The sequence below is a fragment of the Nematolebias whitei genome, chromosome 6, assembly GCF_014905685.2.
Source record: "Nematolebias whitei isolate Nwh7 chromosome 6, NemWhi1, whole genome shotgun sequence".
Classification (NCBI taxonomy): Eukaryota; Metazoa; Chordata; class Actinopteri; order Cyprinodontiformes; family Rivulidae; genus Nematolebias; species Nematolebias whitei.
Genome location: NC_056503.1, coordinates 34605644 through 34618081, shown reverse-complemented (window position 1 = coordinate 34618081; position 12438 = coordinate 34605644). Strand labels below are relative to the sequence as shown.

The 12438-nt window shown below is 37.1% G+C and overlaps 2 protein-coding genes across 2 annotated transcripts in view; one reads left to right on the top strand and one right to left on the bottom strand.

The window, feature by feature from the left end:
• The first annotated feature begins 766 nt into the window (after positions 1-766).
• On the top strand, positions 767-4671 carry LOC119410676 (extracellular calcium-sensing receptor-like). The gene is made up of 8 exons (XM_037677561.1): positions 767-891; positions 1302-1596; positions 1692-1981; positions 2318-2613; positions 2917-3122; positions 3232-3453; positions 3563-3686; positions 3773-4671. Exons 1-8 carry the CDS (start codon positions 785-787, stop codon positions 4669-4671), a joined length of 2439 nt encoding a protein of 812 aa, XP_037533489.1. The 5' UTR covers positions 767-784.
• Positions 4672-10664: 5993 nt separating this feature from the next.
• LOC119410917 (extracellular calcium-sensing receptor-like) overlaps positions 10665-12438 on the bottom strand; it is a 27417-nt gene continuing 25643 nt past the window's right edge. Inside the window, 3 exon segments of the mRNA XM_037677839.1 lie at positions 10665-11596; positions 11682-11805; positions 11936-12157. Coding sequence (XP_037533767.1) covers positions 10665-11596; positions 11682-11805; positions 11936-12157 — 1278 coding nt within the window.

Sequence of the window (12438 nt, the reverse complement as noted above, 5' to 3'; positions counted from 1 at the left end):
TATCTATCTATCTATCTATCTATCTATCTATCTATCTATCTATCTATATATATATATATATATATATATATATATATATATATATACATATACAAAATAATACACAAATAAACAAATTACAGACACATTTAAAATCCAACAAAACAGTCATATTCTATGAAAATACAGTCACAGTTCATCTTATGTAAATCTGGGCTCAGATAAATTTGATGAGCTCAGAACCAATTTAAATTACCACATTAGACATTTGGAAAATTTCATTTATTCAAAACAAATTCATGATTTGCCCTAAAAGTCAAAAATAAAAACAACATGTGCCTGTGTAAAGCTCTTCAGTTAAAAAAAAAAAGAAAAAGAAAAGAAAGAAAGAACATTTAAAAAAATGTATAGATCTTTTTAGAAACATTTTACAACAATATATGTTGTGGAAAAAATGTCCATGAAGATTCATGGAAAAAAAAAATATCCAAACCCACTTTCTAATGATAATGGTTCTGATGAATTATCACATGGTATTTATTAGAGGAGGTACATGAACTAATAAAAACACACCTAACACCCAACTACAGACTATTGAAGAATGGAGGTCAGATCTATCTTTGCTGGTCTGAGAGTACCGGTGACATTTCTGGAGCTAATGACAATTGTTGTCTTGTGTTTTTCTCTAGATGGTTTGAAACAAAACATTAAGCCTGCAGAAGCTCTGCCTACTGCAGGTGCCAGTACTCAGGCTTCCTCAACGAAATGTGCCCAGCAGAGTTCCCCTCGTTTACCTGCATTTTCAATGAATGGAGACTTTGTTATCGGAGGTGTTTTCTCCATTCACTACCAAATGCACATAGTGATTCATAACTACACCACCAAACCCGAACCCTCAAGATGTGGAGGAAGGTGAGTAACAGTAGAAAGTGGAGAAAAGGGATGTTAATGAACTGCTAACTTTGCTGCATGTTAAAATATAAACATGTATAAACATGTATTTCCATGGTTAGCAAAAGTCGTCTTAGTACATTTTCATAATGTATAATTAATCAAACCAAATATTAGGTTTACCTAAGATTTTGTGAACATTGTAAGGAAAATTAATGCAAAGCTTTAGATATATTTAAAGAATGAATGTTATTTATAAAGTATTGCTTCATGTTTTCATTTAATCTGTTAGTTGACTACTGGATGTACTTGCCTATTGCCTAACAGAACAATAAATTTGTTTTAGGCATTTGTTAGTGTTGTAGTTTTATGTTGTTTTTTTATTTTTAGTTCATGAAAAGGGCAGCACTGATTTTTTTGATTCTATGCAGCCTAATAACCCGAGAACTACGTTTTTCTCGCACAATGATTTTTGCCATCGAGGAGATAAATAACAGCACAGAGCTGCTGCCAGGCATCACACTTGGATATCAGATATTTGACTCATGTGCTTCAGTGCCCATGGCTGTGGATGTGGCATTTCAGCTCTCAAACGGTCAAGACCCTGTGTTTTACAAAGACAGAAATTGTTCCCAATCTGGTGTAGTGATGGCAGCTGTTGGAGACTCACCATCCACACCGTCTATCAGCATATCACGCATCATTGGGTCTTTCAACATTCCTCTAGTAAGTACACTGGATTTAAAAAAAACAACTTTTAAAATCTACTTCTTTATTTGTCCTTTTTAAGATTTATTTTTATAAATTTATTTCTTTATTAGGTGAGCTACTTTGCCACATGTGCCTGCCTGTCAGATAAGCAGCAGCACCCAAGTTTTTTCAGAACAATTCCCAGTGATCAGTTTCAAGCTGATGCTCTGGTCAAGCTGGTGAAACATTTTGGCTGGACTTGGATAGGTGCTGTTCGTTCGAATTCAGATTATGGAAATTATGGCATGGCGTCTTTTCTCAATGCAGCTCAGAAAGAGGGGATCTGTGTGGAGTACTCTGAAGCATTTTCTTGGACCGACACGCATCGAAAGATCCAAAGAGTAGCTGATGTTATCCGCAGGTTTGTAATCTCATCTGATTGAAATTGTTTGCTTCTTGGAATTTATGCAGAATAAAATAAAGTTGACCCATAAAATGAAAACTATTTTATTTTTCAATATGTCTGTGTGGTATTTTTGACAATAAGCATAAAAGGTCAAATAAATTACACCAAAGTGACACATATGAAAAAAATGTTGTTTATGGCCTTGGCTTTTTGCCCATTCACACATATGAACAATCCCAAGATACAGATTTACATGTTTCAAGCAAAAAATAATAATAATTTGAATCTTGGATTTTGTCTAGGCCACTATATTGCTATAATATAGGTCAACACTTTTTATTTCCTCTCTAGGTCAACTGCACTGGTTGTTGTGGCTTTTATAGCCTCTGCAGAAATGAGGGTTCTGTTAGAGGAATTGATTCTGGAGCCTCCACCACCTCGTCAGTGGATCGGAAGTGAAGTCTGGATCACTGACCCAAATTTGATGAGCTTCAGTTTCTGTGCGGGAGCCATTGGAGTTGGCATTCAACAGTCTGTCATCCCAGGGCTGAGAGACTTCCTGCTGGAGCTCTCTCCAAACGACGTAGCAGCCTCTTTAGTGCTTACAGAGTTCTGGGAAGAGGCATTCAACTGCACACTGACAAAAAGTCAGAAGATTTGTATGTTAATATTTTCAGAATTTCCATAAGAAGCATTTTGTTGTTTTTGCTCTTTTTATCATTAAGCATCTCTGTGGGCTTAGACATTTCACAGCCAAAAATGTATTCTTAATTGAACAAAGACAACTTGGTCTTTTACTGTATTGCTTAAAATATTCTTGAAGATTTAGGTTGGGTTCTCATGAATTTAAAGTTGTATTGTCACCAGTACAATGTCTATTTATTTACCTTCAGCTCAGTGTACATAAAATTAGGGATATTTGACAAAACATTCTGACCACGTGTCTTTAGATGGTGAGCCACACAAGAAAATGTGTGATGGAACAGAAGACATAAAAACGCTCAAAAACCCGTACACTGAAACATCTCAGTTAAGAGTCACTAACATGGTGTACAAGGCTGTTTATGCAGTGGCTCATGCCATTCACAATGCAGTGTGTAAGGAAACAAATTTCAGGACTCAGTGCAATAAAAACAGTCATTTGGAGTCTAAACAGGTATGTAAAAAAAGGAAAAAGTAAATCCAAAAGTTTCTTGTGAACACTTCTACAGTGACATTTAATGTAAACATTAACTTTAATGACATTTTTGTTCTGTTATTTTTAGGTGCTATCAAAACTAAAACTAGTAAACTTTTCTCAAAATGGTTATCCTGTGTCATTTGATGCAAATGGAGATCCTGTTGCTTTTTATGAGCTGGTCAACTGGCAGAAGAGTGAGAGTGGAGATATTGAGCTGGTAACAGTAGGATACTATGATGCATCACTGCCAAAAGGACAGGAGCTCCATATTAACAGGAACATAACCTGGGTGGAGGGTGGAACAAAAGTAAGGAGAGTAATTAATGCAAAAAAAAGCTTAATTAAAAGAATAGTCATGAAAAAACAAATAAAACAAGAAAATGTAAGGTTTTATTTTGTTTGCATGTGTGTCACAGGTACCAATGTCAGTGTGCACTGAAATTTGTCCTCAAGGAACTCGTAAAGTGTTGCAGAAAGGAAAACCCATATGCTGTTATGATTGTATACCATGTCCTGAAGGAGAGATCAGTAATATGACAGGTAGAATAAACTGCTTTTCATCCGTTTTTGCATTTTGAAATATTTGTGTGCTAAAAGCCATCATGACATTTTTTTTTTTTTTTCAGATTCTACAGATTGCTTCCCATGTCCAGGAGAATTCTGGCCTAACGCAGAAAAAGATACTTGTTTCCCTAAACCTGTTGAGTTTCTGTCCTTTGATGAAGTCCTGGCAGCTATCTTAGTTGCATTCTCTGGTTTTGGAGCCTGTCTGGCCGTCATAACAGCAGTTATTTTTTTTCATCACAGAACAACTCCAGTTGTCAGAGCCAACAACTCTGAGCTGAGCTTCCTGCTGCTCTTCTCTCTGACTCTGTGTTTTTTATGTTCATTAACTTTCATTGGAGCTCCCTCTGAGTGGTCCTGCATGCTGCGACACACAGCTTTTGGTATCACCTTTGTTCTCTGTATCTCGTGTGTACTTGGGAAAACTGCAGTGGTTTTAATGGCTTTCAAAGCTACATATCCAGGTGGTAATTTCATGAAATGGTTTGGGCCTCCACAACAGAGAATGACTGTGATATTGCTCACGTTGATTCAGGTTTTAATTTGTACTGTTTGGCTGGTTCTCAGTCCGCCTTTTCCAGTAAAAAATCTGACTACATACAAGGAGAAGATTATCCTGGAATGTGCATTAGGCTCTGCTGTTGGTTTCTGGGCTGTGCTCGGGTACATTGGCCTGCTGGCTGTTTTTTGCTTTGTGTTAGCTGTTCTAGCTCGAAAACTACCTGATAATTTTAATGAAGCCAAAATGATAACCTTCAGCATGCTGATCTTCTGCTCAGTATGGATCACCTTCATCCCAGCATATTTCAGCTCTCCTGGGAAGTTTACTGTGGCTGTGGAGATATTTGCCATCCTGGCCTCCAGTTTTGGACTGATACTGTGTATTTTTGCTCCAAAGTGTTTCATCATAATGCTTCAGCCAGAAAAAAACTCCAAGAAATACTTAATGAACAAAAATTAATTCTAACAGAATAAATCAATGTTTGTAATGTAATATGCAACAGTATTTTCTTCTCTGAAATGTTGGCATTTGTGACTAAAATACAATAATGTTTTTTAAATAGAACAATTATGTTATATCAGTATTTTGTCTTCATACATTGTCCACATTTTAATTTTAGTACTTGGTCATTTTTCACATAATCGTTGCGTAAATTAATACCCCCAGATAATAACCCCAGGTTCCTTTTCAGTACCATAGCTTGTCTAATGAAAAATCCTATCTATGTTGAACCATGTATCCCTTCAACTATACTCAGTGATGAGTTCCTGAGATTATAACTAAAATTATTTCATTTAGGGAGAAAATTCAAACTATCGCCTCGGTTCCCTGTCAGCTGAGGTAACTTTGTTACTAGAACCTGATTTGTGTTTGGACTGTTTTTGTCATGTTGAGCTCTCCGAATTGTCAAAAGTAACAGCTTCATACAAACCATCCACATGTCTGCTATATCCCATCCCAAACAGACTATATAAAGAGGTATTTCCCTTAATAATATTGTAGGGGAATATATGTATAGGATATTGGACTTCTGGTCCGGTCAAACTCCTACCCATTAACTGTTTTTTTTTTCATTCAACCTTTATTTAGACAAGTTAATCCCATTGAGCCTCGACGACTCATTTACAAGAGAGACCTGATTTCAACAAAGAATGATGACAACAGTGGACAACAGCAACAACAAAATTTACATTTACAATCACGTACTCTGGACTGGCCTGACCTCAAACATATATAAACCATGAGTTCTTGTAGCAAATTTAATTCCTGTCCCTCAAAGAAAACACGAAGAATCCGTAATTTAAATACAATTCTGTAATGTTTATTTTCAATTTGAATTATGACATGAAAATTATGGCAAATATTGAATATGAATGAACAACCAATAATATTATTTTAGAAAGTAAATGGCATAAATCTGAGGACTTGAGAAGGAGTTTTGATTCAATTTGGACTAAAGTCTAGCTCTTAACATTAAAATTTTTGTATGTTTATCTCAGATTCATGAATTTATTTATCAGAGTCAGAGTCAGAGTTTCTTTATTGTCATTCGCACCTCATGTGGTACATGTGGTGGAGCCAAATTATGTACACAGGGTCCCAGTTACATCCAACAATAAAATGTATAAGAAAAACAGTAATAAGATCTAAGATATGAACTAAGAAAAACATCAACTAAATATACACTAAGCACTCATAACATAAAAACATTGAACATCAGCACAAACATGAACATGAGTCTGTGTGAGCAGATGAGCATGGGCAAAAAGTGTGTCTGCTGGGTGAGTGAGGTCCTTCATGATGCAGGTAGCCCTCTTCCTGCATCTGGAGGTGTAGATGTCTGTGATGGTGGGGAGGCTGACACCAACAGTCTTCTGTGCAGCCTTCACCACTCTCTGCAAAGCTTTTCTAATACGTTTAGTGGTGGCTAGTAAATAGCTTAAGGGAGTACTACCGCCACCAGGTGGTAAGACGAGTTGGATTCTGGTCCCTGCCTACAGAGCCAGTCCACAAGTGTAAATGGAAACGCAACCACACATGAGCCGATCTGAGCTGACCCGAACTTACCTGATCTGCACCGTAACAGTGGGAAAGGGGCAAGACGTAGTGTCTCTGAGGACATTTGTCTTAAGGTTCTTGGAAGGATGGACGTTACAATATCCACATTTTGGATCTGCTTAGCTCTAATTAATGGTTATGTACCACAGGGCTTTAAGATCACTGTAGTTAAACCTTTACTTAAGAAACATAATCTTTACTCAGGAATCCTGGCCAATTATAGGCCTAAATATTGTAAATAATATATTTCTTTTTCCCTGTTGGGTACTTTATTTTGTACCCTTATTGCATGCTTTGGTATTTCTTGCTTCTTTGTTCTTTGATTTATAGCAAGTCAAAGTGGTTCTTCTCATCCTAAATATGCCATTGCACTGTTGACCCTGTGTTAACCTGCATATGACAAACAAACAACATATCATAACCTATACCTAATCAAACTTTCATCTCAAAACTTCTAGAAGAAATAGTTGCCGGTCAGTTGCGTGAACATCTGCAAAGAAATAATCTGTTTGAGATGTTTCAGTCAGGGTGAAGATCTCATCATAGCACAAAAACAGCACTGGTGAAACTTACTAATGATATCTTCATGGCATCTGACAATGGACTTATGTCTACACTGGTCCTGTTATACGTCAGTAGCTATGTTTACATGCACACATTTTTTTGATTGAAATGTTTTCAGATTAAATAATTCAAATGTATCATTTACATGGGCACAATCTGTTCATGACTAGCGTTTACATGCAGCAGGCTTTGCTTTGAGCAGAAGTACTGACATGTGCAGAGTGGTAAACTCTCCTAAAAAAAAACACAAAAGAAGAAGTTCTACTTCTGGTTTACTTCCGGGATGAACGTAAACAAACCTGAGCACCAGAAATGGACCCGCAACAGGTTTTAATGATGGTGGAGATGTTACTGCACTCCTTGACTGAGCCACAGGTAATACAGATAATTTTGAGCGCTTTCAAAATTTCTAATAGAAATATTGTGTCGCTCACCGACTGTGATTACAGAAACTGATCTAAAATGTTTTAAATCATTTATTGTATCTGATATAGTCCAATTTGTAAATGCAAATAATGAATCTTCTTCATACACCAAAGATAGTCATGGAGATCCTCAGGGTTAAGTGCTTGCACCAATACTCTTTACCTTATATATATGCTTCCATTAGGTAAAGTTATTAAACACCGTCGGATACATTTTCATTGTTATGCTGATGATAAACAGTTATATTTGTCCATAAAATCTAATTAATCCAATCAATTACTTAGATTACAAGCATGTCTTAAATACATAAAAACCTGAATGACCCTTGATTTTCTGCTTTTAAACTCAGACAAGACTGAGGTTTTGGTTTTTGGACCTGAGCATCTTAGGCATAAAATTTGCCGTCTTTTGCCCTCCTTGGATGGCATTAATCTGGCCTCGAGTTCTAATGTTAAAAAGCTTGATGTTATTTTTGATCAGGACATGCTTTTTAAACCCCCATATTAAAAATGTTACTAGAACCACCTTCATCCACCTGTGTAATATTGCTAAAATTAGAAACATCTTATCTAAAAATAATGCAGAATAAAAACCAAAGGGATGTTGTTTTCAAACAGGAAGTCAGTCCCAGCAGTCCTTTCTTCTATTTTATCTTTGAATGGTGTCCCTATTGAGTTAGTCAGTTCTTATAAATACTTAGATATCTTGGTCGATTCACATCTCTCTTTTAATCCTCATGACAAAAACTTGGAAAAAAAAAATTGAAATTAAAATTGGGTTTCTTTTTTAGAAATAGATCCTTTCTATCTAACCACTTGCTTTTGCCAAGGTCGGAGGATTTTTCCCCTCCCTCTCTGCTTTGCTTTGCTGCTCTGTCTGTCTGTGAAATAGCTTTTGAGCCTCTCTCTACATATCTTCCGAAGCATAATTATGGACTTGATTTGATCAGTCGGTCCCTCAACATAATTGATAACATTTGTTCGAAGAGAAGACAGGATTTGGCGAGCCGATTTGCCCTGTTGGCATGCACGCCGCTGGATATCTCATTGACTTGGAAGACTTGATGATGTGTCTATCTCTGCTGCCATTTGTGGAATGTAAGGACACATTTATAATTGGATTTATGATAACTGGTTCCTGCTTTTTGGATTCGGCTGGTCCTGGTTTATCTACAAACAAGGACTTCGTCGGCAGCAAATTTGGACCTGATCATGCTGCTTGCCTTATGATGGCTTGGTTTGTGTCTCAAGTACCCAGACTCAAATGCTTTTGGCATAATGGATCAGATCTCGGGGATTTTACTCAGGCACGTTCTTTTGGTGTGGCCACATAATTTGAACATTTTGGAACCTGAGTGGACCACGCACAAGGTAGACATCATTAAGTTCTGCCTGTCCCCTAAACAACTGCTTGTCTATCTGAATTTGGCTCCCCTGGCTGGCCTTGAAGGCCATCTTATCTGAATTTGCCGGGAGAACATGTAATCTGACACTCTGCCCCCCATCCCCTCCCATCGAGGAGGCGTTGTCCTTGGCCATTCCCCGACATCACTTGAGAATGTTTACGGATCTCACCAGAGGGAAGTGGTTAATTATTTAATCCTTATCAGAACTCTTACAGTGTTCTCGAGTGCATCATTGAACATTGCTCACAGGTCTCGTTGTCCCCCCCCCCACCCCACCCCCCTTCTGCGGAATGTCTACGTTACTATGTGCTTGTATGTGCAAGGTGTTTTTTTTAATATTAGAGTTTTTCTTCTCAGTCAAGAAGAATAAGTTTAATAGGATTTTTTTTGCCTCCAATTCCTACGTGTTCCAGTTTCACTACTTTTTGTCTGCCTAAGCAGATCTCACTTGTAAATGAGTCTTCAAGGCTCAATGTAATTTATCTGTCTAAATAAAAGTTGAATGAATGAAAGAAAACTCTGAATGCTAGGAAACACCTTTTAACTGCTACTTTCCTTCCCTCCATTGACTAAGATGACATTTACATGCATTTACTACAAGCACCTTGTAGATGTTGAACGCTTTCTATCATGATGCACTAAGATTAATAACTGGCTTTAACTACCGTACCCATCACTGCACCCTTTATTCACTGGTCAATTGGTCATCATTAACTTCATGCAGATTCTCATACTGGTACATTTTCATCTTTAAATGACATCCTGATCTGTTGCCTTCATATATCTCCTCCTTAATGTCACTTTGTGAGTGCAGCTACAGCATGAACCCTCAGGACATAATCAAGTGCAGTGTACCCTCAGTGTAGACCGAACTAGGCAATAGGGCCTTCTCTTACTTTGCTCCTGTATCCTGGAACACATTGCAAAAATATCTGAAGCTCTCAACCTTGACCCCTCTATGGGATTTTAAACAACTGTTAAATTCATGGCAAAAACCAATGCAGACATGTTCCTGATTTTAGTATTGTATATCACTTTAAAATGTAGCTACTTTTGTTTTCATTTTCTGTATCATTTCTTTTATTTACTTTTCATTTTATTTGCTTTTTATATGACTGTTTATTGTTGTCTGTACCTCATACGTGTTCTTTGTTTAAAATAGGTCTTTCTTGTAAATTAGTCCTTGTGGCTCAGTGAGACTCACCTTTTTAAATAAAGGTTGAATGAATGAATGTCTACATGTGGCAAAATGAGAAACTTCATGGAATGTGAGTTTGAGATGCGTCTAAATGAGGTAGACACACATCAAAACTTTCTGTTTGGCACAGTGTCCTCTGGCATTAGTGCCAAGACCAAGAGGAATGGGACAATGTGTGCAAAGCTATATAATCTGGGGTCAGAGCAGAGCAACCCTGCAGAAATAAAGAAAAATGGCCAGACATCAAGGTGGATGTGAAGCAGAGGACGAATGCCCATCACCACTTACTTGAACTACATTGTTATTGTAAAGAAATGTAATAGTGCACCAGAGAAAAGGAAGTTAGAGTGTGTCAAAAAGAAAAGAAAAATCTGGGTTTCCTTCCTAAACCTATTGCCTCTGTGACCCAAGCACTAATAAGAGACAGGGAATTTATATAAAACATATGCACTCTTCTACTGGGAAAGACAAAACATCTTGAAAGCCTTTGAGAAATGGTTTTGCTTGATTTGGCCATTCTTTGCATTGTTCCCTTTATCATGCCATGGTCTGCACAAAAAAAACAAAATCAAAAAAATATGCACTAACATTTGCAACATTACTTTATTATATTAAACATTTTGACAAAGAAAAATATCAAATAGGTGACCAAATGTTAAATGAGAAACATAGCATGTGCATGAATGAGTGACAGGTATAAAAGTATTGATCTTTTAATCTAATAAAATGTTAGGTACAATGTTTTTAGAAACATATATAAATTATAACAAATTATAAATAGCTGTTGCCAACAAAATCAAATCATCTTGATTTCAAATCTCCAACATTTTGCAATTAGGTTTTGTTCATTAAACTTTTCTTTGTGTTTTTCTCAGGCTGAAATATTATGATGAAACACTTTGGAGCAAATATACACAGTATCAGTCCAAAACTGGAGGCCAGTATGGCAAATATCTCCACAGCCACAGTAAATTTTCCAGGAGAGCTGACGTATGCTGGGACAAAGGTGATCCACACTGCACAGAAGATCAGCATGCTGAAGGTTATCATCTTGGCTTCATTAAAATTATCAGGTAGTTTTCGAGCTAGAACAGCTAACACAAAGCAAAAAACAGCCAGCAGGCCAATGTACCCGAGCACAGCCCAGAAGCCAACAGCAGAGCCTACTGCACATTCCAGGATGATCTTCTCCTTGTATGTAGTCAGATTTTTTATTGGTAAGGGAGGGCTGAGCAACAACCAAACAGTACATAATACAATTTGAATAAAGGTAAGCAATACAACAGTCATTCTTTGTTGTGGGGGACCAAACCATTTCATGGCATTACTACCTGGAAGTGTAGCTTTGAAGGCCATTAAAACCACTACAGTTTTACCAAGAACACAGGAGATACAGAGAACAAAGGTTATACCAAAAGCTGTGTGTCGCAGCATGCAGGACCACTCAGAGGGAGCTCCGATGAAAGTTAATGAACATAAAAAACACAGAGTCAGAGAGAAGAGCAGCAGGAAGCTCAGCTCAGAGTTGTTGGCTCTGACAATTGGAGTTGTTCTGTGACAGAAAAATATTCCTGCAGTTATAATAGCAAGACAGGCCCCAATAACAGATAATGTAGCAAGGATGATTGCCAGGACTTCATCAAAGGAAAGAAACTCTACAGGTTTGGGTAAACAAGTATCTCTCTCTACATTAGGCCAAAATTCTCTGGGACATGGGATGCAATTTGGAGAATCTATAATAAAAAAATAGATCCAGAATGAGCTGTTAGAACATAAATATGAATTGTTGCATTTATGGATGACAATATTTCATCGTACCTGTTATATTACTGATCTCTCCTTCAGGGCACAATATACAATCATAGCAACAGATGGGCTTTCCTTTCTGTAACACTTTACGGTTTCCATGAGGACAACTTTCCGTGCACACGGATACTGGCACCTGTCCGACAAATCACACACACACACACAAACAAAATTAAAAATGGGTGAGGTTGGTGGGGTTAGATTTATGATTCACTTTAGAAAAGTTTGTATAAATAGTTAACATTATAGATAGATATATTCTTTACTTGTGTTCCACCATGCATCCATGTTATGTTCCTGTTGATCTGAAACTCCTGTCCTTTTGGCAGTGATGCATCATAGTATCCAACTGTAACAAGCTCAATAACTCCACTCTCTCTTTTCTGCCAGTTGACCAACTCATAAAAAGCCACAGGATCCCCATTAGCATCAAATGACACTGGATAACCATTGCGGGAAAAGTTTACTTTTTTAAGCTGAGATAACACCTAAAAAATGAAAATAAAATAATACCAACAAAATTAGTTCTGACTTTCAATATCACTGCGTTGCACAATGTTGTTTTAAACTGACCTGTTTGGACTCCAATCTGATGTTTTTATCACACTGGGTGGTGAGATTTTTTTCTTGACACACTGCATTGTGAATAGCATGAGCTATTGCATAAACAGCCTTATACACCATGTTAGTGTTTCTTAACTGCGATGTTTCAGTGTATGGGTTTTTCAGAGTCTTTATATCTTCAGTTCCATCGCACACTTTCTTGTGT

Bases quoted from the DNA above. Each gene is read 5' to 3' on its own strand.
- LOC119410676 (XM_037677561.1), top strand. From the start codon at position 785: ATGAATGGAGACTTTGTTATCGGAGGTGTTTTCTCCATTCACTACCAA. The intron at 2,614-2,916 runs GTCAGAAGATTT...ACGTGTCTTTAG, and splicing joins CAACTGCACACTGACAAAAA to ATGGTGAGCCACACAAGAAA. The intron at 3,687-3,772 runs GTAGAATAAACT...TTTTTTTTTCAG, and splicing joins AGAGATCAGTAATATGACAG to ATTCTACAGATTGCTTCCCA.